We start from the raw sequence: 12,370 nt of genomic DNA, 5'->3' as shown, positions 1-12,370 counted from the left end.
ATGCTTTTATAATTCTCTTAGAGAACATGGCTGAAAGAGATTCACAGGGAGACATGAATTCCTTTCCATAAATCACCCACATTAAGATAGGGCAGCAAGAAAGGTTTTTCCATGAGTCCTCAACCCCATTTTTATTTTACATTCTTGAACGTGCATCACTTAGGGAGAATGACATTCCTGTACAGTCACAAGCAGCTATCTTCTTCAATGTATTTTGCATCTATATTTTATAAAATAATTTTTAGAAGTGGGGATGGGGGCTGCTCTCTGGAGTGGATGACATTCTTCAAGCTGACTTTGAAAGGTGATTAATTACAGCACAGTCTGTTCAGTTTCCAAAGTTCAAATTAAATGTACTTCAAAACTCTTATTAAAGGGAATCTATTTTACATACCTGTCACTTGTGAGAAGGGCTGATTTAAGTCAAAATTATGAAGGTGGCAAAGCTAATCATTAGAACTGGCACATCCTACTCTGTTGAACGAAAGAATCTTTTAATAGCCCTTGAGTGGCCCTGACTTAAGGCACCTCCTAATTCTCTGTGACCTCTGTGATTTCCCAATGGATGTAATTCAGTGTTGGAAAGGACTTGCGAGCTCACTGAGGCCCAGAGTCATCAGGGGACACAGCAAGGTCCTCAGTGAGTGAGGGAGAGTTAGAGTGCCCTGGGGATTTCAGGCCGCCAATCCAGTACCGTATCTGCTAAGGTAGGAGGTGGCAAGTCACAGCGTGGGACAGATGCAGCCCCATGTGTTTTTGTCGATAAAGTTTTATTGCAACTCAGCGTCACCCATTCACTTCCACATCCTCTAGGGCTGCTTTCACTCTCCAGCAGCAGAGCTGAGCAGTTGGCAGAGACAGTGTAGCCTGCAGACCCTCAGTCACTACCTGACCTTGAATCCATAGCGTTGGCTGCCAGTCTGGGCTGCACTTGAGAATCACTTCAAAGACAAGCACAGGGGGCTGGGCCCCACTCTGGACCTTGTCACCCCCAATCTTTCAGGATGGGATCCGGGGATTGGCATTTATTTAAAAAAAAAAAAAAGCAATTTTCATGTTCAGCCAGGTTGAGTCACTACGTTCTATCATGCTGCCTCTAAAGCACATTACCTGGAAAAGATGTTTCAGGCTATAAGCGCATTTTAATGTGGGAGAGGAGGCTGGGTACAGCCCTCCAGAGCGGTGCCTGACACGCCTGCGCTAGTATCAGAGTCCCCGGCAGGGCTGGCCTGGTCTCTAATCGCTGGGTCCCAGCCCCGCAGTCTGCCGAGCAGGGCTGGGGCAGGGCCAGAGCGCTGGCACTTCCAGCAAACACGCAGGTGCCGCTGCTGCCGCAGACCCACTCAGCCGCCCTGTGAGCCGTGGGATGGTAGGTGGTTGGGGATAGACTTACGGACCAACTGCTGGGATTGTTCCATACCATGCTCTAAAGCCCTACCTCATCTGCTCAAATCAGCCTTGTCCTCCTCTGCTCCACCTGGTGCAGAAGACTGGAAACCACGCCATTCTTCTTCTGACCCCTAAGCCTGTATAGATGTCCTTTTATTGTCTTTAAATTTCCTGGGGAATATTTTGAGGCTTGTAAAGTAACTGCATTTTGAATTGAGAGAGGCCGGATAGTAGATGCGAGAAAGTTTCAGGCAGAAAGGAGGACAGATGATATATTGCAAAAATTAGCAGAAGTTGAATAAACATTTGTGCTAGCCATGATGGTGACAGCCCAAATTGGTGAAAAAGCCACAGAGACAGTCAGAGACAGAGGGCCTTGGAACCACAAAAATGATTTTATTTTGAACCAGAAAACAACAGCAATGGAGAGTCTGGGCTGAGGGCTTGGCAGCAGGACTCAAGTACCCGGAATTCAATTTGTGCAGGTGAAAGGAGCAGCGTACAGAGAACTGGCTTTTCATTCCCAAACTGAGCAAATTACATCCAGATCGTTGGGACACTTATCAGTGGATTGACACAGGCTCAAATTGCTTTTCAGATTTCAGATTTTTAAAATAATTGGGTCAATATTTTTTAAAGGGAAGGAACCACTGCAGGGTAGGTTTCGGTGTCCCCTTTCTTTTCTGTTTGCTGTACCAGGCATTGAATCAATACAGGGTGAAGTGAAAAAGATTCGTGAGCGTTTTGTTTAAAAAACCAAACAAACCAAAAAAAACAAGAGTTTCTCATCCATGGCACTGTAGATATTTTGGGTTGGATAATTCTTTGTCGTGGGGACGGTCCTGTGCTTTGTAGGGCGTTGAACAGTATCCCTGGCCTCTACTCACTAGATGCCAGTAACCCCCCTCTCCCAAGATGGGCCAACCCAAAATACCTCCAGACATTGCCAGAGCACCCCTTTGTTGAGAAGCACTATTTTAAAAACATTCTCCCACCCCCATTACTGTCTTTGTAGGCTTTTTTTTTTTATTTAACATTTTATAAGTGTAGACCAGATCATCAGCTTCCCAACACCAAAAGCACATGTCTGTGCGCATCCACGCGCGTGTCTGCAGGCACCGCGCAGGTGCCTGGAGCCGAAACGGAATTCCGCCTTCGCTGGGGGCGGGGCGCGGGTTCAGTTCCTCCGGAAGTCTCGGGACAGTATATCAGTACCGTCATAAAATTCCTGTCTGTCATCAGGCCTTTCCCTCTTCTCCAGCAGAAACTATCAAAATTTGCAGTCAGTTTTTGAAGTCATCTGCTTTTCAAGCTGGAAAGAGGCTCTTGCCCCAGGCCCACTCTCATCTTAATCCATCTAGGGTCCTACTTGAATTCCACAGCCAGCCACTTTCGGCATCGGATCCAGGGTTCTTCATTGGTAGCCACCAGCCAGAGGTACCCTGTTTCTGAGTTCTAAGGACCGGCTACCTAATTTGCAAGGCCCAGTGCAGAATGGAAAACGCTGGCCCCTTGTCCAAACATTAAGAATTTCAAGACGTGACAGCACTGTTCACACACCCACGAGGCAGACCTGGCAGCCTTGGTGGGCGCTGCATCAGTTTTGTGTAATAATTTAACTGCCACCGCCATCTCTTTGTCCCCGGAATCGCGATGCTTCCTGTGAAGTACGTGCCCCAGCTCCATTTAGAAACTTGTACTGCAGCACGTGTTTATAGCATCTATTTTTCAGACTTTCCCCCTAAATCCACACGGAATCTTTTCTACATCATTAACAGTTAGGAAAGTAAACACTGTGGCCTTTCACCATATACATATTTTCCTGTAAATAGGACAACATGGCAATAGTAACTGCTACTATCCACAATGTTTAAGTTAGCCAAGACTGAGACTTGCACAACAAAATTACATCATCCCTCTCGTCCTTAGAAAAATAGCCAAAACTGAACCTAAATGGCTTGCAGTGAAAATCTGAGTAGTAACTTCTTTATATTGAAAAGCATTATATTCATGGAAATAACGTCCTGGTAAATGCTTTATAGTTAACATCGTAAGGCAAACTAGCATTTATTGTACCTGGAGACCATGATTTAAAAACCTCAGAAGCTGAGTTTTAGACCCTTTTATTTAAAAACCTGTTAGTGTACAAAGTGCAGGAAAACGTTATCCAGCTACCAAAAAGTATGTACAAATGATTGAGCCGACCCTTTTGGTTGATTCAGGGAAGACAAATGCAACCCATTAAGTTTCCAGAGCGTGAGTAATTTTTTTCCATTGAGGTGTCCATCTTTTTGATGTGAAATTGTCCTAATTAGCTATCAAAATATTCATCTGGGTATAAATAATGTAGTAAATATATAGAATCTATCTGTTAAGAAAAAGCGCGTCTGCCGGTGACGGGAGCGGTAGGAAACGCGCGCTCGCGGAAGAACGTGGTGCGGGAACGGGGGCCTCCGGACGAATTTCAAAGAAACAACTGGTCGATTTGCTTAAAATAACGACGAAAACATCTAAATTCACTAGTCTGTTCAGTCAAAATGGCCAACCCAGTAGCCCAGATAAATATTTGAGCAAGTGAAGTGCCTACTAGATGTTATGCCCTCCGTCCAGGTAGGACTCATGCCAGATTTCTGGCCCAAGTCCAAGGACTGCTTTAAAAAAAAAAAAAAAAAAAAAAAAGCCTTTATTTAGAGCCCCGCCGGCGTGTCAGGTCAGCACGCTGGGAATCCCACCTGACGTTCCATTTGCGGGTTCCAGCACAGGAATAGTGAGTTTTGTTTTTTTGTTTTTGTTTTTTTCTTACAACTCTATGGTAAACTATACTAGGATATAGAGGGACTTGGACATCATTCAAGATGTGCTTAATAAAAGTCTGTTTGGATAACTTTTGAGGCACATATTCTAGAGGGTAGTACTGTATGCAGCGTCCCTTGTCATTACTAACTCATAACTATGCAGTGTTTTTCTGGTGACTTACAGTTGGACTTGGTAGTGGGGCTTGGGGGTCATGTGCTGTCGTCCTGGACAGCAAAATCAATCCAAAGTGGTGCTGCCATTTTTGACAGAAAATGTTTATTTTCTCAGCCCCAGGGACAAAGAAAAATTACTTGGGGGAGGGGGAAACAGGACAGCTATTAAACATAGTGAAGAAATTTCAGAGGCCTAAAGAAGCTAGTAAAAAGGAAGAATGAAAGCGATGTATATCAGCACAGGATCGTACTTCGGGAAAAACAAATCAGCCTGAATTTCTGAATAATCAGTAGGATTCAAAGTGACTGTTTTCAATTGCTATCTCATTTGTCATGTTCTTTCTCCTAGAATCCTTAATCCTGGGAAAAGCAGGGCAAAATATGGCCAAAGGTTTCCAAACCTTTCTTTCCATCATCATCCCAGTAGAGGGTGATGACAGATTTCGCCATGGTGGGTTCCAAGCTCCCAAGTCAATTCTTGACCTTGTCTTTTCCTCTCCATCCTACTCTAGCCAAGAGAAGTTTCTGACATCACAGTTAAAACACTTCCAAATAAACCAGCGTTTAAGCAAGCCTGTCACCCTCCCTACGAGGTTGAAAATTACTTTTTATCTTTCTTTAAAATACTTGCATATTGTTATGCACTGCAGGAGTGACGGCGCCTATAATGGGGTGGATAAAGATTTTTTTTAACTCAAGCCCATAGACTGTGATGAAATAAAGGGTGTAAGAAGTTGGTGAACTTCTGGGCCTCCTCGTGTGCAAAAGCAGAGAATTCCTAAGACTGGTAATCCCGGTTATGTTTCTTTTATAAATAATCTATAAATTTTCCTGTAAATACAAAAAAATGTTTTTGAAGAAATTATTAAAGCCTGTACTTAATATAAAACACAGTAAAAGGGGGGGAATCGCCTGTTTTACGTCTTATCTTGGCCGGTTTCTAGACACTTTGGCGAGACTGAATCACATTCTGGAAGCCTGTGCTTTCTCTGTCCCCCGCAGAGGTGGTCACCACCCTTTCTATTCCCCAGGTGCCAGCTCCATGTGGCCAGGTGCTCACGGCAGCTGCTCTGTGCAGTCCAGATGGTCTGGGATCGGAAGGCCAGTTATAATGGTCAAACATTTGTTCCACACGGTGAAGGTGGGGCACACAGGCTGCGAGAATGTGATGTCGAAAGTGTAGAGGTGGATGGAGTTCAAAGCATCGTAGAAAGCGATGGAGCCGTTGTCGTAGTCCAGCAGGATGCCGACGCGCCGGAGGTGCGGGGCTGGCTCGATGGGGATCTCCTTGCTGTTGTGTCTCACCACCCAGGTGTTGTGACAGCGGCACAGCGCCCAGGAAGCAGAGTTCTTCCCAATCCACTCGTGCTTCGGGGCTGATTTGTAAGCAAGGCCAATGGCATACCTGTGGAGACAAAACAGCAACAGAAAGTGAGCCGGGCTGCACATGGACATGACCTCCTTGCTGTGCTCCTCTGTCATCCCTGTTCGTTCCCCTTCAGTGAAATTTCGGCAAGAACCCTGATACCCGGCTTCCTCATCTTCGCTTCTGAACGCAGAGCGGGCAGAAAGGGGCCATTGTATCTGCATGTATGCTGCATTCCTCTTTTCAGGTTAGATGTTACAAGAGAATTTGAACTCTGTGTTTGGCTTTTTTTTTAAACTTTCATGAAGACCCATACAATGAATTTTCTAGACCAGTGCTGTCCACTAGAGCTTTCTGGAATGATGGCAATGATGTATTCTGTTCAATATAGTAGCCACGAGCCATGTGCGGCAACTGGGCACTTGAACTGGGGCCGGGGGGACTGAGGAACTGAACTTTACCTTAATTAAAGTTACATTTAAACAGCTGCACGTGGCCCACGGCTGCCATATTGGACAGCACCGCCCTAGACTTGTCCTTTTGGCCTTCTTGGAATTTTTCAATTGATACCATGTCTGTCATTTTCCATAACTTCACTAGCACGTAGAATGATTTTCGTTCTTGACGGTAAGTTTCTTGTCAACTCTCAGCCTCAGTTTTCTTGTCTGTAACAGGGACAAGGACCGTCATTGTCTGAGGGTCATGCAGAGGAGTTGAGGAAAGCACACGTGTAAACCCCAGGCATAAGGCCTGGCACAGACTCTTCGGTAAGTGTGGTTTGACCCTTTTTGCTCAATGACACATCACTATTACCTGCTGGAATCAGAATTTGAAACTGGGATGATTCAAAAGTCCACAAACTTAAACACCACAGCCAAGCCTAATGCCTTTCCTCCCCAGAAGAGCCCTTCTGGGTTTCTTTCCTACTGTGTTTTCACAAACGCTGACTATCTCTGAGCAGATGCCTCTCCTAGTTATTCTAAATGCTCTTTCACTGCTCAAGAAAAGGTTACGAATTCTTTCTACAGTGTTCCTCAGCTCCTTTCATCTCTTTTCACCCTGCTGAGGTATGCTTCCATAATATTTGTAGTATTTAATAGTTATTAAGATAGATAAGCAAAACCCATTATTCTTAACAAAGAGCAAGTGACTCAGAGTTCAATTCTTAATATGTGATAGTAGAAACCAGTCTAACTTGGTGTTGACATAAGGTACCTTACCCGCTGCACAGGGAAAAACCTCAGTGGTCTTTGATAAATCACACGCTGGATTTAAAATACCATCACTCTAAGAGTGTTGTGCCGAAGAAAGTCATACAACACGCCACCAGTGAATTAAGAGGCTGGAATTGATCATTCGTTAAGCCCAGTGTACCAGCCCATGTGCCGTTAATTCTGCCTCTGCTCTCAAAAATCCTGCTTCCCAGGGAAAAAAGCCTGGGGCTGCACTTCCCTGGGTCAGGTTCTGCCACTGCCGCCTGTGTACAAGAGCCACAAGTTCTAAGAGGACGGACACCAGGCTTTTCCAGACAGCAGAGGTGAGGTTTGTGAAAGCTTCTGGGCGAACTCCTGGGTATAGACTTTTTTGCCTCTGGGCTGTAGGTAGCGTTCAGACTCCAGGAAGCCTCGGGCGCCCTTCCTCCTGGGCGTACGTAGAATGACGCCTGGGTTTCTCTGAACCCTAACTGACACTTTGGAAAGGTTTTCGTTTTGCAACTTTAAGTATTCTCCCCAAAGCCGTTCTCTTGGTCCTGGCAGACACCGTTTCCCTTTTCAGATAATTTGGAACCTGCATTTGCATCACAAAATAGCTGCCTATCTGTATTACTTCCTTCTCCTTATGGAACACCATTTTTATTTTTTATTAGAGAGCTGACATTTATTTCCCATTTGAACCTTAACTGAACCCCCTATGAAGTAGCTGTGGCAGGTATGCCTGACTTCATTTAGCAAAAGGGAAAACAAAAAATCCCGAATCTCATCCCTTGCCCCTTAACTTCCGGCCCAGTAATCGTCGCATCAACCCACGTTTTGTTAACACCATTTCATAAAACACCAAGAACACATTAACAGCACTTGAGAGTAAGAAAATGACTATGTGCATGTAGCCCATTAAGCAAAGGAAATTACCACTAGGTTATCATTAATCTGTGAAACTACGGACATATTTGTACTGAACTTAGAAGGGGCAGGCGGAAGGCAGTTCCCCACTAAGGTACGCAGTGAGACTTGGAGAATTCAGCAAGTACCACAGTGATGTTTCTCAGAGCACTGTTCACATGTAGGTTATGATCCATGCAGTGGGGCATGTCAATTTACAGTCAGGACTGTATTTCCTGAGAAAAGTGCTGTGCCATTTAGCTCTTGCAAATCAAGGTATTACAGGCATTTGACCGTCAGGGTCAGCCCTTCCTCGCTAACGCTTCCCAGGAAATGTTAAACTCCTTTTTACTTTTTCTGAAACTGTCAAGTTTCACAATCAAGTTTGCCACAATCCAAAGTGTGGCAATTAATCTTAGAATCCCCCCTACCCGCCTCATGAGTTGATGGTGACAGCTGGAGGGTGTTTTCAAGGTCCTGCTGATTGGTGTTGGTGTAGCACAAGCGGCCTGGTGGGCTTCCCCATGCCACCCCTCCAAGGGCAGGAGACCAGCATGGATGGCCAGGTAACCTAAAAGACACCGGATTCCTTCCCAGATGAATAGAGCCTGTTAGTTAACAAGAAATGTTTGCTCTTTTGCACCTGCAGAAAGTCTGTGTTTTCCCCTTTGGGCTTTTATCTTGCCCCTGCGCAGCTACAACCTGTAAATGCCAGTCTGGCCCAGAGCCAAGTCGGGGCGGAAGGATTTGTCCTCCATCCTCTGGGGGGATGTTGGAACAGGAATGTAAAGAGAATTGTGAGGGCCGCAGCAGAAGGAAACCTACTTGATTGGCTAAGGTAGGTACAGTTGTTGGGAGCAGACATTCAGCTTATGATTTGAGTTAATGGATTTTGGCTGACCTGTACCAACACTACAAACGACTTAGCCACACTGTGTTATTTGCAGAGATTGGAATTGAAAGTTTGTTAAATAAGAAGGGTTTTAGCATCCTTCTCTCAAAACTAACACTGTTCTAATACTCACCCTCTTTAAGTTAGGCAGTTTTCAGTTTTGGTTTTTCTTTTTAAGCAAAACTGAAGCTATTAATCACTTCACCACAGTCAGCCCTAAAGAGTAATTATAATGTTTCAAACACATTGCATGGTGGTTAAGAGCAGAGAGCAACCAACTGCAACCCATGGGCCAAATCCAGCCGTCGGCTTGTTTTTTTTTATAAATGAAGTTGCACCAGCGCCCAACCCCACCCCTTGGTTGATGTGTGGTCTGTGGCGGCTTTCCCACTGCGACAGTGGAGGTAAGCAGCGGTGACAGAATCAGCTGCCCTGCAAGCCCAGAAATTGTGGCTCTCTGGCCCTTTACAATGTTAAGAGCTTGCGACCTGATGGCTGACCTCTCACCTCTGCCACTGACAAGCTTTGTGACTTTGGGCCTCAGTCATCACATCTGTGACATGGGCCGTTAGCACCTGCTTTTGTGGGGCAGTCAGAATGAATAAATGAGCCAACATCTATAAAATGCTTAGCCGAGCGACTGGCTGCCACCTCCTCCTCCTCCCATCCCTGTTTTATGTCATTCCTCAGCATTCAGTTTACTCGCTGGCCTTCCTCCTACCTGGACGTAAGCTTCATGAAGGCAAGGATTGTGTCTGTCACTCAACCACTGTATTCTAGCGCCTGGCACACGGGAGGTCCCTAATCACTCAGTGCTCCATGAAGCCCTGAATGAATGGCTTAATGGAGGAAGTGAAACTTGAGCTGGGTGAGTAGAATTTATCTTGGGAGTAAAGAGATCAGGAAAAGAAAGGAGGCAAAGATGAACAGATTGAACCATTTATGGAGGTGAGTAACAGCAATTGAACTGACAGACTTGAGCACCTGTAAGATTTTCAGTTTTGGGGCCTCCTGCATATCAATAGAAGACTGTACACTCCAATAAGAGATGTATAAAAAACAAGACCTACCCATAGACTGTGTGTAAGACATGTACTTTACATATAGACAAAGTCTATATATGTAGAGAGTCTCCCTTCCTGACTTGAACCTCCGCCCTCCTGCACGCTAGCCCTGCTCTCTCCCCCTGACCTGTAGCCTCACTCTGGCTCCCGTACTTTCCTCACACTCACCTTTCTCTCCTGCACTGAGGGGCTATGCTTGCTGAGTCCCTGGTTCCTCACCCTGTGTTGGAGCCTGGAAACTCTCACAGCAGAGCAGTGAGCTCCTCACACCCTCCCACTCCAGCTCCACCTGCTCTGACCGAGTCCAGACTGATGGTGTCTTCTCATAGTGGGACAATGGATACAAGTACCTACCATGTGCTTCCGCTTATGACCACTTCCCAGTAATGGCGGCCACTGTCAATGAACACGTTTCCAGCTACACCATAGCTCCCCTGGCTGGTGAAGCGTTCAGGCGTGTGGCTCTTTTTGGAGGAGGATTCATCACGTTCCACCGTCAAGTTATCATGGGACACCTTTAGCTTGCGATGTGCAGATTTGGGGTCCAGTTTAAAAGGCTGGCCTGAAAAAAAGGTTTCACAAAAAGAGGAAGATGAAAACAACTGTACTTCCACCAGGCCAAAAACATGCTTTCATAATGAGATTGAGAAAGGATACAGTATGTCCCAGCCTTCATGCTCACAGTCAGTTCTAAGGTGCCGAAGCGCTAACTCTTCAACAACAGCACGGCCACAGATCAACCAAAACGGGGTATAAGCTCTCTCCCCGGCTCCCAGCTGTACAGACTGCCCCGGGCGAAGAGCGTCCCAGAAGCGAGGAGAAAATAGTCTTCAATCAGCTCAAAATGAGTTCATGCTCAAGAGATTTCAGACCAGAAACCAAACAAATCAAGATTGCAGATTTTAACAGAGATTCTAAAAGCTTACAGTAGTTTGCGTGTTCAAAATTAAAGCATCGCTTTCACGAGCTTAGAATGAATATAAAATTGTCTGTTTCAGCCCACAAGCTCAGGCCAAAAATGTGATGGTATCACCTGGGTTTTTAACTCCTAAGTTCATTTACAGATATAATAAGGCCTTCCCTATTTCATTATTCACATTTGTGTTTTCAAAATGGAACCCTTAGAAAATCTTGGCAGAACCACACCTAAACATCTTGTTAACCATTCGAGAATTCAGCATTGCTTTGGAGCACGCCCTGACACTCACCACCAGGTCGGGCACAAGGTGATGAAAGGCAGGAAATGAGTTACAACATGATGCAGATACCACGATGTCCCAACACTGCAGCCACTGCTGCGGTTGCCAGGCCCCTTCTGCCCAGCGCACAGCTCTCGGACAGTCACAGGGAAGGTCTGGTACGGCTGACTGTGGCAGGACACGATGCTGGCTGCGACACCGAGGCAGCAAGCTTGGGACAGTTTGCGTTACGGTCCCTTGCGAGGAGGCCAAAGGATGGCTAGTCGCTGCTTGGATACAAACATGACACGCCTCTAAAACCCTGACTTTTGGATCAGGGACCGGCATACTTTCTTTGGAAGAGGCAGATCGGAAATATTGTCAGCTATGCTCGCCATGTGGTTTCTCCCGGGGCTTTTTAATTAACACTGCTCAATAGACCCACGGATACAGAAAACAAACTCTGCTTACCAAAGGGGGGAAGGGCTCAATTAGCAGTTTGGGATGCACAGATGCATACTACTATATATAACATAGATAAGAAAAAGAAAAAATGCAAGGGATCCAAATGGGAAGAGAAGAGGTAAAGCTGTCACTATGTGCAGATGACATGATGCTATTATAGAAAACCCTCAAGGCTCCACACAAACTAGTAGAGCTGGTAACAGAATGGGGCAAGGGGGGAGGATACACCATCAGCCAGTGGCATTTCTTCACACTAACAATGACATGTCAGAAGAGGAAAGTAAAGGAACAATTCCTTTTAAAATAGCATCCAGAAACAAACTCCTGAGGAATAAACCTGACCAAGGAGGTGAAAGACTGACAGGGGGCGAACCAAACAACACTGACCAAGGAAATTAAAGAGGACTGAAAGAAATGGAACGATAGCCTATGTTCTGCGTTTGGAAGAATTAATATCGTTAAAATGGTGATACTACCCAAAGCAGTCTACAGATTTTACCCAGCACCTTTTCCACAGAACTAGAACAAATAATCCTAAAATTTATATGCAGTCACAAAAGACCCTGAATTGCCAAAGCATTGCTGAAGAAATAACCCTCCCAGACTGCAGACAACACAAGAGAGCTACAGCAAAAACAAGACCCAGGGACCAGTGGAACAGAACAGAGAGCCCAGAAATAAACCCACACACTTTTGGTCAATTAATCTTTGACGAAAGGGGCAAGAACATACAACGGAGAAAAGATAGTCTCTTCAGCAAGTGGTGTTGGGAAAACTGGACAGCAGCATGTCAGTCAGTGAAGCTAGAACACTCCCTCACCCCACACACAAAAATAAACTCCAAATGGCTTAAAGACTTAAATATAAGACAAGACACTATAAACCTCCTAGAAGAAAACATAGGCACGACATTATCTCACATCTCAGCAATGTTCTCCTAGGGCAGTC

The 12,370-nt window shown here is 45.4% G+C and overlaps 1 protein-coding gene across 2 annotated transcripts in view; it reads right to left on the bottom strand.

Annotated features, from left to right (window-relative positions):
- Window positions 1-1,764: 1,764 nt before the first annotated feature.
- The window catches only part of MID1 (midline 1), a 577,456-nt gene continuing 566,850 nt past the window's right edge, over window positions 1,765-12,370 (bottom strand). For both annotated transcript variants that reach the window (XM_064482590.1, XM_064482591.1), the window contains 2 exons: window positions 10,134-10,341; window positions 1,765-5,763 (listed from right to left, as the gene is read on the bottom strand). In XM_064482590.1, coding sequence (XP_064338660.1) covers window positions 5,415-5,763; window positions 10,134-10,341 — 557 coding nt within the window. In that variant the 3' untranslated portion in view covers window positions 1,765-5,414. The remainder of the gene's footprint in view (window positions 5,764-10,133; window positions 10,342-12,370) is intronic.

The sequence above is a fragment of the Camelus dromedarius genome, chromosome X (genome assembly GCF_036321535.1).
Source record: "Camelus dromedarius isolate mCamDro1 chromosome X, mCamDro1.pat, whole genome shotgun sequence".
Taxonomy (NCBI): Eukaryota; Metazoa; Chordata; class Mammalia; order Artiodactyla; family Camelidae; genus Camelus; species Camelus dromedarius.
Note: the sequence above shows the minus strand (reverse complement) of the source record. Positions and strands in the feature narration are given on the sequence as shown.